Here is an 18,273-nt window from a genome sequence, read left to right as displayed (position 1 = left end):
TGAAACAAAGGAATAATTCAGAGTTTTGTGCATTGGCAGTAATGCAGCACAGTTTCTGTGCTCTCTCCCAGCACTGCAGAGTGGGCACAGCAGTGCCATGCCAGTAGGGTGCTCAGCTGAATCCAGGGACCCAGCTGGGATGGGCAGGAGCTGGGCTGGAGATGGGGAACCAGTGACTGAGCCCAGAGGAACAGCCAGTCTGCAACCTCACTTTGGGTCCACCCATGGGGCACTGGCCCCTTCTCCAGAGGTGTCTTCAAGGGAGTGGTGGCCTGTGTAAAAACCCTCTTAATGAAAGAGTTAGTGTGGAGGGGAGATGGGTGCAAGGTAATGTCAGTGTTACCCCAAACTCTCATGTAGTCCAGCAGATCTGTTACTGCATGGGTGGTCAGGGAGCTTGGACCATGGCTTTTGTGGGCGCTCCTGAGATCCTGGTGTGTTTTGGTTTTTGTTTTGCTTGCAAATTCCTTTGGATTAACCCCTTCTGCTGTCCATTGGCTGGGCAGTTTGTAAACAGTACAAATTTGAAATTGAGGGGTTTCTAAGTAATTTTAATACCTTCAGCAACTATTTTTACCACTTGCAATTTAATTTAGATTGCATAATTCATGGGAAATTATTTCAGTCAGTCATATGAAACTTACTTGCTACAGCCCATTTATTTTTGAGGTATAACATAGCAATATGGCATGTTTATATGTGTTAAATCCTAAATAACTATATTGCAAACAGCAAAAAAAGTGATGAAAAGACAGTCTAACTTGAATAAACCTGGTAGATTGCTGATAAAAAATTAAAAAAAAATTTAGATAAAAAATTTAATCAGTTGATAATTATATGTTATTTCCATAACTGTGTTGCAGATTTGCACCAGTTTATCCCTGAGGTATAGCTGAGAAGATATTTTTTAAATAAAACTTCATTAGTTTTGTAGGATCCAGAATAGGAATAGTTTTAAATAATTGATGATGTTCTTGATATGAGGAAAGTTTTGTATGTGTCTCTACTCTGTAGCTGTAATGTCAGCTCTGGTAGCCTGAGAGGTGAACAGTCTCTCTGGAAACCACAGTGAGGTGCTAAAGGGAAAGATAAGGAGTAAATTTTAAATAGATACTCAGACACTGAATTACTGAACATGCAAGATTTAATGGTGCAAACGTCCTGAAGCATTATATAAAACTAGAACTTTCTTACAGATTTTGTGACATAAAAAGAAAATTAATCAGGTAGGAAATAACATAGTTTGGCATTTAGTGTTGATATTTGGGCTGGGAAAGGTGATGAGACAGGTTGTTCCAAGAATTAAACCAATTGTTTTGCTATTTTGTGGTGCAAAGTTTTAAGCTTTTGACTGTAAATTCCTACATTTTGCTGCCAAAAAAAAAGCTGTTTGTTTTATTTGCAGGATCAGTCAGGTTAAATTTTCTGCCAGCAATTGTTTTATTAAAACCACAACTGCAATACATCAGAAAAGGGGGAGAGGGAAGAACAAAGAATAAGAGAAAATTAAAAAGTGAATTTTAAACAGAAAATACCAGCTAATCCATATATAAGCTAATTGTAGACTTACAAAGTCTGAACACACATTAGAAGGAATTAAGCCAACTAGACTCTATCTTCCAAAATGTATAATTATGTTGTATTGCAAGTAGATAATTTAATTGCTAAATCATCATTCAAGTGTTTTCTAAATGAATTAGAACAAAGTATTGTCTGCCAAGGCTGTGTGACCTTCAATTCCTCACATTCATCATGCATTTATCTCTATTGAAGAGCTTGCTTTTTATCCCCACAAACTCATCCACACCACGTGCTACTCGACTATGTCATAGCATTAAATAAATCTGTGTGCCAAAGGAGAGCCAGGCTGTGTGATTAGATTTGGTGGATTCAGTGTGGCATCCCACACAGGAGAAGGCTGAGTGAAAATTCAGCCATCATCAACCTTCATACATTTATGCTACTGTTCACTTGTGCAAATAATTATCTTTGTTTCCTTTTAGAGCTCAGTATGTTTCCTGCAAATTTTTTTCAAACTCATCTGTCAGCCTCCACTTTTTTAGCCAAACAGTGATGTTTTGGTAAACTGCAAGCACTCAGTTTCTTGTTTTGCTTTTTATAAATAACCCAAAAGACATTATCACTGAAAATTATTCTGCCATTATTGTTGGTCAGTTTATCTTGGCAGTTTAATATTGTGACACTGGTTTATGCTTCTTTTACAGTTCCCATCTTATATCTTGTCTCTGCCTTTCTTCAAGCCTGTCAGTTTAAATGTCAGGCAGCTAATTAGATGAATATCAATATAGCATAACATCCTATGTCTTTTTCCTGAAATATTTAAACTGTGTGTTTAAATTTGTTTTTTGGCTAATCTATGTCCTCTCATTTTTTATTGTTAGATTTATTATAGGTGAATTATTCAGAAAATGTGCAGGAGAACCTACAGATTTTTCTCTGAACTATTAGGTTATCAAAAAACATAATATGGAGATTTCTGTATTTGTTCTTTGAAGAAACTTCCATGAGTCTTAATAGATTTTTTTGAGTTCTTGTGGGTTTTCTTTTTACTCAAGGCCATCGTGTTGTGAGTAGCTGAGGCCTTGAAGATAGAAAGGCCTTTATTGATAGGGCATTGTGTACTTAATATGCTGTATTTCTGGAGAAATGCAAATGAATAAGGATTTTAATGCAGGTTTTAAGTGTCTTGCTACAATTTCAAGAACTCAGTTATCTGTATTTCTTGAAAAATAACTAAAATGTAGAGGATCACATCTGTTTGTCTGTCCATCCTTCTTTCTCCTCACCAATATTTAGCTGTTGAAGCCATCAGTCAACTTCAACCAAATTTGTCATAAATGACAGTCTAAAGGATGCTATGTTCCCACAAAGATGATAAAACCAGGTGATGCCACAGAACACAGTAAAAGCTCATCCCTATATCACATGGCCTAAAATTCACCACTTTCAGGAGAGAATTGTTTATGAATGACCCTGACCTCTGAGAACACTTCAGTAGAGAATCTGGTAGATTCTGGTAGAATCCGGCAGAGCCCTGTAATAAATTAGGCTTTTCAGTGTAGAGGCTTTTCTGAAGTCACTTGTTTGAAGAATTTAAGTTACCAGAAAAATAAAAATCTGTGGGCAAGATTTCCAGCTTTGCCCTTATTTATAAATAAGAACAAAAATTTGCTTTGCAAAGTGCTACAAAATCATGTGCAAGAGTATACAGAGGCAGAAGGAATAAAGTAATAAAAACATTTTGTCTTTGAACCAGATAGCTTTTCTTATGCTATGGTGGAAGACCCATATGAGCCTCTTAATAGACATCTGTCATTTTGGAGAAATATAAGCTACATTTTTTTCCTTAAATATTTAAAGTCATCTTCTGCTTGTTTTGTGCCCAGAAAGCATCTGGACACTAATGTTGAATTACTGACTCTAGCACTTACATGCCAGCTTTGGGCTTTGTCCTGAATCAAGTCAGTCTTCTCCAGATGGCTGAAGCATCAACAGGAATCCAAGAAATGATGTTCTATAAGTACCTGTATTTTCTTTAAAAATTAAATGCTGGGCTGGTCTTTGAAATGAGTTCTGGTAGCAGTGAAAAGAAAACACTGTGCTTATAGAGTGCATATGTACGTGCAAGGGCCTGTTTGTGTCTAAAGGCTCTAAAATGCTCATGCCGTGGGAACACCAGCTGAGTCTCCATGGCTCTCCTTGGTGCCTGCAGTGCCTGTTCCTGCACAGGGGTTCCCTGAGCCAGGGCAGAGGCAGGCTTGTCACAGCCCTGAAAGCTGCAGCTGTTGACTGGATTATTAACTCTGTCTCCCAACTTGTTCCTCTGTGGGCCACGAAGGTCACAAAAGAAGGTAGGAGACACCAGTGCAAAGTGGAGTTTTCCTTCATCCTGTGTAGTGTTGTCACACATCACTGCAAAAGTTCCGATGAACTTTGACAGAAAATGCTGAATGCAGGATCTGATCTCTGTGCTAATGCCCCTTACTGCAGAGCTTAGTGACCCACTATGTTTTAATTGGCCTCTTTGTGTTGGCTGCAGTGTGCTGTCAGGCCTGTATCAGTGTATGTTTTCATCTTAGCATATCATTTAAGCACTTTGTGTGCAGTTTAGTCATTTTATATTCTGATTTATCCGTTAATTTTATAGATTTTTGTAAATCTTTGTAAATGCTCCAAATTCTTACCCGGAAAAAGCCTCCTTCTTTTTGAGATTTGAAAAATCAGTGGATGCATAATCCACTCACCTCTCTTGTGTGGAAGGTCTGAGTATGGTAGATTATCTTTATAATTCTGTAGGTTAAGAGCTCCATGAACAGTGTGATTTGTGTTCTGAGTTTGCATAAACAGCTAATATAATTTATACTGGAACTCTGAATAATCCTCTGAGAAATTAGAGATTAAACAAAGATGTATGTTTTTCAGTGCTAAAAAGGCAGACTTAATCTTTTTTACATTTGTTAAGGTAATGAATCTCCAAATAAATTCCACTTAAGAACATTGGTTCACATGACTCTTTCAAGGGATGCAGAAATGTTCAGCCTTATTTGTGTGTCTGTCCATCTCCTTGCTGTCTCTTGCCCTTGAAAAATAATCTTCCAAGTACTAACCTAATAGATCTAAGGTCTTCTGTTTCCATAAAATGCAAACATTGTCAGAATGAAGCAGGATTTAGGCAATAGGGGTGGGTCCCAACATGTCTCAGTTGTCACTGTTCCCTAACTGACCTGGACTCCTTCAACACCAGCCCGATGCTCAGATGAACTTGCCTGGGTCAGTTAAGTCAGTCTCTACTTTGGCCTATTTCCTAGACTTTTCCAGACTTCTAGAAGCTCCAAGTAATTCAGACCCTTTACTATAGTTCAAGGGTAAGAGTTGAATGAGATTCTTGCTTTTGGAGCTCTGCCCTTCAGGAGGCTTGATTGGTTTCTAACAGAGGCAGCACTTTGTGTGCACAGTGGCCAATATTAAATTGTTGGACCAAGAACAGTCATAATAAATGATTGTTTAGAGATGCATACATATGTACAAAAGGATGTATGTAAATGTAATATTTTGTTTTCTGGGGCAGAGAGGTTGCCAGCACATGGACAGGTCTCAGCAATGTCTTGCAGGTGGACTTGCATGCACTGAAAGCTTCATGCTTGGAATTCCTTGAGTGTCAGAAGCTCACAGCTAAAGCACAAGTAGAAAAGTAAGCAGAAGTCCCAACAAGGACATTAGCTCTTAATGGAAGACCTAGAATGATTAGATTCTCCAATGAGACTGACTGCATAAATGCCAGAGGGAAAAATCATGTTCTGGATTTATAAGGGTATTTGGAGCCCACCACTAAATTATGTGCTTTATTAAGAAGTATATGTAGGGGCTAGACTGGGAATGCAAAACCAGGAGCTGGAATACACTTTGATGAATTGACATTGACAATAAACATAGTTAAAACTGTATGACTGTATGTCCATACATAACGTTATAAACTTCGACTATGTTGGTGTAGTTCATTTACTAAAACACAAGAAAAAACTTTGAAACAAACATTTAATTGTTAAAGCTTTTCTTCCCGTGAGGATTCACTGTGCATGTTCCTAGAATAAATTGTTTTGATTTTGATAGTTAATGAGCGTTATCCCTGAAATAAATGACTGGGAAATATAATTAGTGTGAAGCTCAGCAAAAGCAACATTTTAACTGTTGCTCCTGAGCTTAGCCAAGTCCACAGAGGATGAAGTTCACTTGATCATGTGTGCTGTGGATTAATCAGCTTTGCTTCTTTTTTATTTTGGAAGCTTTTGCCAAATCACAGGGAGTATGTGCTTTCTAGGTCTGATGCTGGTAGCTGCTTCTCTTTGGAATAATACATTGTTTCAGAATGCATGAGGCGTGGGTAGAGAAAAATGGAGGTTATTTAGGTCAGTCCTTGATAGCTGCATGTCATGTTAGTAAGTCATTAACACTTTTTTTTTGATTGTACTATCTAGGGGAATAAAAAAAAGTTGATGTGCTGTAGTAATAAAGGACATGCTGGCAACACCTCACGCCTCCATAAGCATTGTTAGGAGCCAAGTGTGTTCTTGGTTCTCTAACTGTATCTTTGCTGCAACTCAGAGCAAATCCCAAAGCCACCAGTGTCTCTTTTGCAGTTTCTATTAAATAAGACTTGAAATGAAAACAGACCTAGTAAAAGGAATCTGCAGAACATCCCTGTACATACATGTGCAGTGGAAGGTTGATGGTCTATGTTGCACTGTACAAATTGCCACTTCTGAGTGGTCATGCACCAAGCCCCTATTGCCCAAGTGTGAGCCTTTGATTTGTAGATTTTTGTTCTGTTTTGTTTTATCATTTCTTCTAGGATTGTCTTAAATATTTTTAAGGACTGTTTTTAAGATCATACTGACAAATCCTTTTCATTTTCACTTCAGACTCCAAAAGAAAACTTTCTGGCTGAAGTTGGTTTAGAAGCAAGCTGTAAATTTCTGTCATGCTTTAGCTTGGGTACCTAGACATAGAGGTTAATTACCAGTTTGATTATAGAATTTAAAAAAATCTTTATTGTCTGCCCCATCTGCAGAGTGTCACTTTGCTGCAGAGATCCATGGCCTGCAGAAAGGCCACAGTGGAAGGCAGGATGTACAGGGACTGCTCCAAAATGCTGTCCTGTGACCCTTGAGTCAGGTGAAATTAGAGATTTGCAGCTGCTGTGGACTGGTGCTGTGAGCAGGAGCTCTAGCAGCCCAAGAATGGCCTTCAGCAGTGCACTTCAGTGCCTTGAGCTGGGCAGCTTGACATGTTCCATGTAGCTGTCACAGTGGGAAAATCATTCCAGCCTCCCTCTTGTCTGTGGAGCTGAATTTGAATGCTGGGTGCTGCTCTGGGGGTGCCTGGCCTGCGGGTGGAGGCAGGACAGCCGCCCCTGCAGAGGGGAAGGTGACTGGGGCTGCATGGCCCACAGAGCCTGAGGACAGGAGCTGAGCCCAGTGTGCTCCAGGTTACCTGGGTGCTCACATCTGGGAGCTCTCTGTGTTCTACTGACAACATTTGCAAGCACTGGCTCCTGCAGCCCTTGGTTTTAAATGTGTTTAAATGTGCAGCGTGGGTGCTGCTGTGAAGGCTGGCTCAGGTGTTCAGCAGCAGAATGAGCTGTGGTGCCCCCCTCAGTGCAGCCCCTCAGTGCAGCTCAGCTCAGCTCCTCGCCCACCGGGGGCTGCCCAAGGCTTCCCCCAGCTCTGGGTGCTGGGCACAGGAGAGCAGCTCAGGGCTCCCTGGCTTTGGCTGTCTCTGTGCACTTCAGCTGTCGCTGGAGAGCGCAACGCAGCAGTGACATTTGAAAAGCATGAGATCACTATTCAGTGCCACACACCAGCAAAGCCAATTAACTTGAGCAGGAAGTGGGTTTAATGTGCATTTGGGGATTACAAGCCAGTGGAGGTGGGAGAAATGGGTACTTACAGTTCCCATCTGGTCTGCTCATGCTAAAAATAGCTGAATTTCTCAGTGAGATGCTGGTGTTTCACTAAGCTCTGGTTATCTAATACCTAATAATCAATATATAACATCAGCAGATGTTGATACATAGATGTGTGTTGTCAGTCCAGAAGCACTTTTAATTAGAAATTGAATTGTGCTAGACTACACTGTACACATAAATACAGCTGTATGTGTTCATGTGTGTTAAACTTGAGAGAAAGACTGGTTAAACCTTCTGACTCCTTTCTGCCTGAGAGGTTACAGAAGCACATAAATAAAACATCAGTGTAGAATACACATTGGACAGAGTGCTGCTGACTACACCTGTGCACTACAGATCCAAAGCTTTTTTCCTTTTGGCAACAAAAATTGTTACAATGAAGGGAATTTCTTTCATTTTGATGTATATGTTCCTAAATGAGGCTGTTCGGATTGAATTTAGTGTGATGGAGAAACAATTTTATCTGATCCTATAAAGTTTCCCTTAGATAATTTGGGCAAAAGAACTGTGACTTGAGGTCTATTGTCTTACACTGAGACTTTTTCTTGCAAAAGTCAAAATACAGTGAACCAGGCAAGTGATGTCTACAGTACTTATAGCTACTCTCCTTCCAAAAAATGAATTTTCCATTCAGTATCATAGTACATGAGTGATAGGACCTTTTTTCCAGATTTGGGTGGGGTAAGCATGGGCTTCCTGATCCTAACAAGGTATTTCCATATCTTCTCTTTTAACACAAGTCATTCTGCTGAAGTCAGTGAAACTAGTCTGTGCAAGTTTATCAATGCATAAATTACAAATACATGTTGGGACTATTGCTGATTCACGAGATAGGCAGTAAGTGAATGAAAGAAGAAAAGTATTTCAGCCATGGGAAAAAATTTTCATTTTGAAATGTTTATAGCTTTGGGGTTCATAGGTTTGCTTGTTGTTTTAGTGTAAAATTTCCAGCTAGTGCCACCTTGGCAAACCCTAGAAGTTTCAGAATGTTAATTGTGGATTAGAAAGAGTATTTTTGGTGAGGTTTTTTGTTGGTTTGTTGTTGTTGTCGTCGTTGTTGTTGTTTGTTTGGGTTTGTGTGTATGTTTGTTTGTTTTTATCCTTTTCAGAATGCACAGTGTTTCCTTCTAGAAAGTTGCTGGGCAGGCTATAGAAGGGAAGATGCTACCTATAGATGCCACATGGGTCTGGGGTCTAGGGCTGTTTGAAAAATACACCTGTAAATGTTCATGTGTGTTAAATCTGTGAAAAAGACATTGTCAAGAACTGGTTGAGCCTCTGGACTCCTTTCTGCCTGAGAGGTTGTGGAAGCACATGGATAAAACATGAGTGTAGGAAACGTGGACCCAGTGCTGCTGCTTGGTATGGGCTGTGTGAGGGGCTGTATAGCAGGGACCTGTTCAGTAAACTAAATAAATAATAACACTAGATTAATTATATAGTGTTTTCATAAGTAAAAGCATTCTGCTAATGTATCTTACCATTCTCTGAGTGCTCTTGAGGTGCATCTGCTGTGTCTGCCTGATACTAGAGTCTCCTTGGGGCACTCTTCGGGCTGCACACACATTTGTACACAATCCCATGGAGCTAATAGGTGTCTGTGGGCTCGTGCAAAACTGAGAAGATCTGCCATTAATATTTTAGCAGTTGTTTACTCCCCATGTCGTAATTAAGATATTTATGTTAATATATGTGATCACAAAATGATGTATATATACTCTATGTATCATTTCAAGGTTATTTGGCCAGCATTTTGGAGCAATTTCACCTTAAACTTAAATAAACATACCAGTAGGATATATTTTGCTACTGCAGTCTGTATAATACGTTTTACAGCTGAAGTTCTTGATTCAAATGGATAATTTGAAAATCCAGGGTGGGGGGAGCAGGAGCATAAGGCAGGTGTCCTAGTTGTTTAACTAGAGCATGCAGTCCCCAACAGCTTCTCTGTTCTATCTGCCAGGCCACCTCTCAGACAATTAGCCTGGGGTTCTGAAATGTCACTGTGTTTGGCAACTGTTTGTCTTTAATGACTTCATCCACTTAACATCTTTATAACAACAAGTAGCCATCCTGGTATTTTAATTAGACATAATGGACAATGCTCCTTTTTCTTTTCTGGTTATATTTGAAATCCAGCCTGGCAAATCTAAAACTAAAATTAAGTATCTGAAACTGGGGAAATTCTGATTCTTTGTATTAAGATTTTTGAATGCCATAAAATAAAGAGCTTTTTTAATTAAAGAAAATGTGAAAAAGATAATTATCAAACAGGACAACAATCCACTAAATCTTACTGAACCTACCTGCAAAGCTCTTGTGGTGTTTGCATGTTGCCTCTACCTGAAAGCCTCTCAGCTTTAAAATTAAAATTTAGGAAAAGTGCCTTTTGCCAATAGAAATTGCCATCCAGGTACAGTCACACACAGCTTTGTAACTATTTTTCCCCTCCAAGTATAGTTAATAGCTGAAAACTTGAATATTTCTTCAGTCAGTAATACCCAGAGGGAAACAATGACAGGTGGAAAATGTCTGTTCATTATTGTCTCAAAGAAGAGTCCCAAGAGAGACAAAGCAGGTTTTAGGGAGCAGAATGTCAATTTTATAGATGAAAATTGTTATTTGAAACAGCAGAGTTTGCCAGCAGTACAGTTGAGTGTAAGTGCAGTGGTGTCCCAGGCAAGGCCACCCACTGGCAGAACTGCATCCCAACTGGGAAATTTCACTAATTCAGCAGCATCAGTGCATATTGTGGCCAAGGTCTGAAAGTGTTGGGCAATGCCAGATAGAATGGACAAAGGTGTAAATGTGGTCATGCAGGATGGCCAGAGGTCTCAGTGTGTGGAACACCACAAGAGCTTTGCAGGCCAACAAGGGCTTCAGTATCTGTCTGTATAAATATATTGTGAAACCAAATACCATGGGGTGTAAGAGAGGACAGGTGGGAGTGTGGGTTCAATAACAAAGCAGAAAATAGTAAAAATAATAGAGACCTTACCTGCTGAGAGTCAGTCAGGTATGAATTTCAGGAGAGGAGATGCCCAAGCAGCCTCTTGGTCCTTTTGAAATGCAGCCTCAGCTTCCACTAACCTTATTGTCCTGCTTGGGTACTTGTTTTCTCACCAAAAACAGGATATGGATTTTAAAAGACAGAGGTTGCTATGTCTCATCAGGAGAGGAGAGCCTTCCCCTGCCTTGAGCAACCACCAAGAGGCTTTCACAAGCAGGATGTGGAGCAGAGCAGTGTGTGTGGACATGTTCTGGCACTGTTTCATCAGTCTGAATAGGTTTGCCTTGCCCATAAAAAAGGGTTGAAGCAGTGATTAACATGTTGGGTTTTACTTCTGTGAATATTTATTTTGAGGTAACATGGAAGTAAGTATTGAAGGAATCCTGCAGCTTCAGCTGTTACATTATTGCTGCAGGTCTGCTGCTGACATTTGAACTGGTTTTATGTTATGGTGTTTTTCTTTAGAAATGCTCATTGTAATAAAGTCCCAGATGAACAGCTGGCCCTCCTCAATCAAAAAATGAGGCACAATCTCAAGGAATTAGCCCAGTGCCTAAGTACATGCCTTAGAGAGTGGGGACTCTTGTGCAGAGGACTTTTGGGGAGGGCTGTGAGATAGAGTAATAAGCAGAAGCAATTTGTACGTGTGCATTTCCTGAGAGTTAAATCTTGGATCTTTTTATTTGAGCAGTTTCCTTATTCCTCTGCAAGTCTGGCAAGTCTGGGAATAAACATTTCTTAGGGAATTTTCCACCAGTATCCCTTTGTATTCATTACTCTGGTTGGCAGAAGAACAGCCAGCCTGCGTTTACATCCTGACTCTTAAACACGTTGTTAGCTGTTACGTGCCTCTCTAAGTGAGGGATCAGAGGCTTAGCTGTAAATATGAGGAAGGCTCAGGATAAAGCTGCGTATACAGACTTAACCCGAGGTCACAGCTCAGTGAGAGCGACTTTGCCGTGGGGTTTTGCTATTCATTCAGACCTTCTCCTGCCCTCTGCTGGCAGTTCCCTGCTAGGGGACAGGGATGCCCTTACACTATTCCCGGGATAGTTACCTGTGCCAGCTTGCTGCTTGCAGTCTGCTTTGCCAAAGGGATTTGAATTCCTATCATTAATGAAATTCCTTGTCACAGGTAACTGCTGTGCCCACTGCCTTTATAATGTTACCTGAATGTTATATGAAGATGCATAAAGTAGTCATTTTGGCCTTTGAAAATCATCTCCATGTACAAGCTATCACCCAGGGTTCAGTTATTCTGTCCTTCAAAACTGTATTTACTTTCTGAAGTAAAGTTTCTGATTTTTGGCAGGCATGCCGATTTGCAAAGTCAAGTACTTGAGTTAAGAAATGCCAGCATTGAGGATGCCTGTGGTATTCTAATGCTACTCTTGCCATCTTGTGTTTGATGCCTGTATGTATCAGAATGCAGTTCTCCTCCACTGTTTTATTGGTGGGTTGTTTTTTTTTTTCATGTTGGTGTATTGCATATGTAATGAACATAATTCCGTGCATTTGTAGTTTTACCTGTGACGTAGCCAAATGTGGAATGCTGTTCTCCAAAAAGCCTTCAAGTATAGTTTTGTCTACTTTCCAGTTTCAGAAAGAAAGTGCAAGAATCACTAATAACTTTGAACTTGGTTCAACTCTTATGCACTGAATGAATAAGCAAAGGGACCTAAAAGGAAAAAGTGTAATATATATGTAAGAACAGGCAAAATAAAAATTGTACAGACTGTTTCAATTTGGATACATTCTCGTTCCTTTAATATGTGACATCACAACTTTGGTTATCTTATAGTATTTTTTGAATTGGGTTGAGATATTCAAATGCTTTAGAAAGCCAACCTGAAAAATTGTGCATCAGCTTTGGATAGCAATGGGGTTGTGAGCAAGGCTTTTAGATCCACTTTTACACTTTTCACTTTTTTGTTTGTGAAGCAATCAAATTAGAGATGAGTTAGCTGTGATTTTATTGCTAGGCATAATGGGATGCATTTTTGCTGGTGGATTTCTGAGATAGTTATTGTAAGCCAGGAGAGTGATGAGAATCAATGCAGGATTTTGTGAACATAGTTCATGGACATAGACTCCCTTGCTGTTCATCTCCATGCCTCCGTTTATCCCCATTCTAGTTTCTGTACTTTAGGTTCCACCTCTCCATCTGAGTTACATCCTTTGCCACAGAAGACCTTAACTTGTGCCTCTGCTTGTTTCTTTCCCTTTCTCCAGCCTCCTTGTTCCCAAGCTCAGTCTTCCATCTTTGGGCTCTTGATCCACCAGAATTTCACATCCCTCTGCTGCTTCTAGCCTGAGTTGTAGGCTTCATGTTTGTTTGACATTGAGACCACTGAAAAGCTTTCCATTGGAGCTGTAAAATACCTATGCTGAATCACCTTCTTGGCTACTTACTGCAGGCCCCTTCAAAGCCATAGCAAACCTTTGCCATGGCTGCTTTACTGAGCTGCCACCTCTTGTCTCCTTCTTCCTTGTCAAATCTGAAAATAAATGTCAGCCAAGTGAGCAAACAAGTGGACTAGTATAGAAGTAGGATGAGTCTTTGGTAATAAATAAATATGTATTTGACCCAGAAATTGAGTTGTAATTAACCAGCTGGGAGCTATAATCACATTTTTCCAGGGGCCTGGCTGCCTTCAGGTAATTGCAGTCTGTGTGTGTTGAGGAGGATTAGAGATGGTCTTTGAAGGTGCTGCTTGGGGAAAAGCAAGCTGTTATTGTAATGGGGGACAGCTGAGACCCTGCCTTTGTCACCAGGGGCCACTCAGGCTGGCTTCAGCTTTCCTACAGAACTGTGCATTTTAGAGAAAGGTATTTCCTATGCAAAATTCTTGCTTCCACAGACAGGATGTCTTTGGAAAGGAACCTGCAAGTGTGATGTTTTAGGAAGGTAGTTGGGGTTACAGTCTATGTAAGTTTTCCATTCATATTTATCTGATAAAATTAACAAGTGCAGTTCTCAGAGCAAAAGGAAGGGGACTTAATTAGAATTCAGTAACTCAGTAGGGAGCCCAGATAATGACTGCAAATAATGTAAACTGTACTGTGAGACAGCATGCCTGTTTGCACTGCTTGCACCTCAGGAGATCCTGAGCAGAGAGGGAAGGGAGGGCACTGGAGGCCATGTCAGCTGTTTTAAGAGGATGCCATCCCTTAGATGGTCTGTCAAGGCACTCATTGATGGCCTTTCTCCTGCTGTTGCAGAAGGTCCATCTTAGGTCCCTTTGATGCTTGTTCCAGGGCATGCAGGCAGGTGACCCCAGGGCACCTGATGTGTCACACTCTGCCCTCCTGCCTCCTTAAATTGGGCTTTTCAGCTGCTCATGCTGTGCAAAAGAGCTGGGGTGTCTGGATCCAGGTACAAAACATCCTTAGGCAACCTTGTCCCAAACAAGTATCTTACTTTTAGATACCAGCTCCAGGAGGAAACAGTGTTTCCTGCCTGGGAAAGAAGGCAGCAGGGCTGCTGCTTCTGTAGCCTCATCCAGCAGTAATTGCTGGTTGTTGAAATGCTGAGCAAGCAAGGAAACTGGGGGGCTGTGGTCAGCCATAAATATATAGGCTGGGACTCCATAGCTGCTTACTGCTTTTCTGAGCTACCTTTTTCTATCTAGCCAAAACATTTAAAATGAGCTCGTTAACAAAGACAAATGCATGTTAATTGCATCCTTACCATTTTTCCCAAGGAGGTCTCAGATTCTGAAACAAGCACTAGCAGCATGCTTGTTTGCTCTGAGAAGAGGAGTCAGGCATTTGCACTGAGGAGCCGTGCTTGGAGTTCAGCAGTGGGTGGGAGGCTGTGCTCAAGAGGTGCCCGAATCCCAGCTCATTAACCTGCCCACGTACAACAGCAAAATTGGTTTTGTTATTGGAGTTCTTAAATGCAGTAGTTATGTTTTCTTTTTGATGGATTCTTTTAATTTCTTTTGGATCCTTCTTTAGTTTTGCTTAACAGCTTTTTAAGACTTTTTTTTTCCCCCTCCCTCTGTCTTCAGCTATTGATGGATTTCTGAAAACTGATGAGAGACAAAGACTGGCAAAGGAAAGAAGAGAAGAAAGGGAGAAATACCTTGGTAAGTTGGCAGGAGGTGTATCTATTATTTATATAGACGTTTTAATAGGCTTAACTAACTAATACAGCATTTTCTGTGCTCTGATTTTTAAGTCTTGTTGTTCAGTTTGTTCCTGGTTTTTATCACTTCTTTTAACTTAAATTATAAAAAAGAATATTTTTGCATTTCCAGTCAAATATTTAGTATTTTATATGTACAAGTTGGCTTTCTTCTTTGATTTGTGAGCCTTTGAATATAGGTTTATGTTCAAGGTACTGCTGTTATGATCCTGGTTTGTGAAAATCCCAAATAAACCTTGAATAGTACTCAGAATAATATGTAGGATGATTTGATAAAATAACCTCAGTTTTAATGTCTTTGATTTTAGCTATATTGAAATATATAATAGAGTTTTTAAGTGCAGCAATAAAGTATGTACTTTTCTGTAAGTTGTAAAATGGTTAATCTTTCAGGAGAACGCTTATGTTATTCAGGAACTGAAGAATGTTTTTGATCAATGATTTCAGATTTTGTTTAAAACAATTGCTTATTTTTAATCTATTAATATGACCAGCGAAATGTTGAGAGAATTGTAAAATAGATATGTAAAAAGTATAAATATATATTTAAGGGGAGTGGGTGTATACACAATTAAAATATACATATATGTGTGTGTATACATATATATACACATAAATTTAAATTTTCTGTTCAACATTGATTTGGACTTCCTATATCTCTCTGTGTATATAAAAAGGTGTTAAACAGTTAACTTCACTTTTCCTCCTTGTAATGACAAGAAAGATCAGTAGCACTGTTCCTAGAGTTAACCTGACAATACCTAGCAGAAGGAATTGTCAGTGTTTTATGATTTTTGCAAAATTTAAGGTAAGCATATATTTTGAGGAAATGTCAACTAAACAAGTATGGGCACCTGTCAGAAGAATCATGGGAAAATACTGTTTTTCTTGCAAGAAATAAACAAACTGTTGACCATTTCTTTGCAAAGTCTGGGGCTTGAGACCAGTGACTTGAGATTTTTCATTACCATGGGCTTGGTCAGCACGATTCCTTTTGGTAGTTCTGCTGAAAATCTGCTGCTCTTTAGTACTTAACTTTGCCCAAGCTTCTGTCTATCTGGGACTTACTTCTCTTCCAGGCATGCTCAGTGTAGGCTATTCTCTTCTTTCCTTCTGATTATCCCTTCTTTTCTGATTCCCAAGAAAGTGATACGGTATTAGATTGGAAAGGACTCAGTGTAGAAGAGATGAAAAAGAAACTGAAACCTGGAGATTTTGGGAGTGGTTGGCCTAGGGGATTTGGAAGGTGGTGTCTGCAATTTTCTCCCAGACATCATATATGCCTCCTGGAAGCATATTTCTTAAGGCTATTTCTGTAATGGGGAGCTTTGAGTTTTGGTCACAGTTTGATTGTCAGAATTTTCTTTTAGAAGTTCAGAAAAAAGCAGCATGTTCCCCCAAGGGTCAGATCTTTAAGCAGTCAGCAGGTACTGTATAGCAATATGAAGTAACTTTTTCACCCGAGCCAAAAGTCATTAATCACTGGTTTAGCATCCCTAAATTAAGCAACAGGAGTTGTATGTGTGTCCATGATGACAGAATTGTTTACTTCTCTGCCCAGAATCAGTCCCAGGTTTCATCTACTTACTCAGAAGGTAATCTTAGCACAATCTCTGGACACCTCACTTTATTTTTGGTTTTTATGAACTCCAGCATGCTTTGTCACCTGCTCTACCTGATGTGGCTAGCAGTTGGAACAATTCATGCCTGGTCACTTGTTATCCACTGTTTCTGAGGTAACTTCTTCTGTTGACAAGTCTGAACTTCATGCATTCAATCCAGGTTCACTGCATCACTGACACTCCCCTCATACTGCCCTGTCTTGAGTGGGGAGGATGAGTGGATTTTCATAGGACAAAAGGGGAAGACAACATCAACTGTATTTCTGACAAGAATAAACTAGAAGGTGTTCTGGAAAGCAGGCTGGATTTGAAGAAGAAGTATTGTAGAAGGATTCTGTATTCAAGGGAAATAAATGGAATGTTGGAAAAGGATCTGGGTGTTGGGAAGACTCTGGCTTTCACCCAAGGGAGTGAGGATGGAGTGGGGCTAAGAGGGACAGAAAGTCACAGCTGTGGTTAAAGCCTGGGGGCAGGAACTGAGGGGAAAAGGCTGATCTGAGAAGAAGCATTTGGAATGGCTGGACAAGAGCCTAGGAACAGTGGGAGAGTTAGAAGGGTGATGTGCTGCAAAAGGAAACAGGAACTGAAGAAACACAGGCATAAGTGAGCAGGAAGAAGGACTAGCTCTTATATAAACAGTATTAATTCTGGCTTTCCCTGACTTTCAAGTTCTTAGCCTAGCAATATTCCCTCTTTGATATTGGCTGTATGTGTGTTGGTATGTGACACTACAGGCTTGTGTGTATATAGGCATGCTTACAGAACTCCTCTTTCCTGCCTTTTTATGGAATACACTTGCATGGGAAATGAATTTTTCCTCTCAATTTGCCATGTTAACTCCTGCTACTTGTTTTATGTACACCTGAAGCAGCAGTCCAGTATGTATTGTTGCAGTGTGAGTTTCTGAAACATCAGGGTAAGGTCCCATAAAGATTATTGCTCCAGTTGGAATAAACAGCTGGGCAAAACCTCAGTGACAGAAGTAATTTTTTTTTCATATGAAAAGGCAGAAGTGGGTAAAGATGTAGAACCAAATAATGAGCTGAAAGATGTATTTTCAAAACTTCATAGAAAACATAGCATATATTGTCTGCATGTGTCTGTTTTAAAGGCAGCTCTGTAACAAGAAGCACAGTATTAAAGAAATCCCAAGGGCTTTTGCTTCAACATATACAGCTGATTTCCTTCAAAGATTACTAGGAGTATGTCTGAAAAAATAATTTGGCTTTAAGCTTCAGAGGGACTTGAAACATAACAAAAATTTGCTAAACTGTTCTGTACACAGTTTTTTACATAGATAAGGGGTACAAACTGGCACCTTGCATACAAGGGCTTCCCTATTTATGTATTTAACAAATTGCTTAGATTTACTAATCATTTCAGCACTTCTGTGCACTATATTTTTAATCTCAGTCAACTAAAACCCTGTCTACTTGCATTTGTTGTTTTACACTATTGTTTCATGTTACCAAATAATTTTAAAATAGAAGAAAATTTGCATGATGTGAAATGCACCTTTTTCTCTGCACAAGCTGCTAGGGAGCAGCAGATACTGGAGAAGGAGAGAAGAGCAAAACTTCAGTATGAAAAGCAAATGGAGGAGCGATGGAGAAGGCTGGAGGAGCAGAGGCAGAGAGAGGAGCAGAAGAGAGCAGCTGTTGAAGAAAAGCGGAGACAAAAGCTTAAAGAGGAGGAGGTGAGGTCCCCTGGGAGATGTATGGGAGCTCTGAACAGGGCTGAATATTGACGTGCATTAAACCATGGGGGGTGGGAGCAAGACTGGAGACATGTGAGCAATTACTGCAGGAGCTGCAAAGCACATCACCACAGCTGTTAGGAGTCTACCACTGTACATCAAAAACACTTTCCAAAACAATTTTTAACATTTTTTAAGATCTTCTGGAATAGTCATTCATTATTGCTAACATATCTGGGACTCTGATTGTCAAATATAAAACACCACCTTTCTGGAAGGAAGTCTTTAAAGATGAGTGTTTCCAAAAAG

At 39.9% G+C, this 18,273-nt stretch overlaps 1 protein-coding gene across 2 annotated transcripts in view; it reads left to right on the top strand.

Annotated features, from left to right (window-relative positions):
* Positions 1-18,273, top strand: part of MAP7D2 (MAP7 domain containing 2) — an 81,409-nt gene that overhangs the window by 30,066 nt on the left and 33,070 nt on the right. For both annotated transcript variants that reach the window (XM_066545416.1, XM_066545415.1), the window contains exons 2-3: positions 14,510-14,587; positions 17,801-17,964. In XM_066545416.1, the coding sequence (XP_066401513.1) occupies positions 14,510-14,587; positions 17,801-17,964 (242 nt within the window). The remainder of the gene's footprint in view (positions 1-14,509; positions 14,588-17,800; positions 17,965-18,273) is intronic.

This window comes from Molothrus aeneus, chromosome 2 (assembly GCF_037042795.1).
Source record: "Molothrus aeneus isolate 106 chromosome 2, BPBGC_Maene_1.0, whole genome shotgun sequence".
NCBI lineage: Eukaryota > Metazoa > Chordata > Aves > Passeriformes > Icteridae > Molothrus > Molothrus aeneus.
The sequence above is the reverse complement of the archived record's forward strand: the minus strand, read 5'-3'. Positions and strand labels throughout refer to the sequence as shown.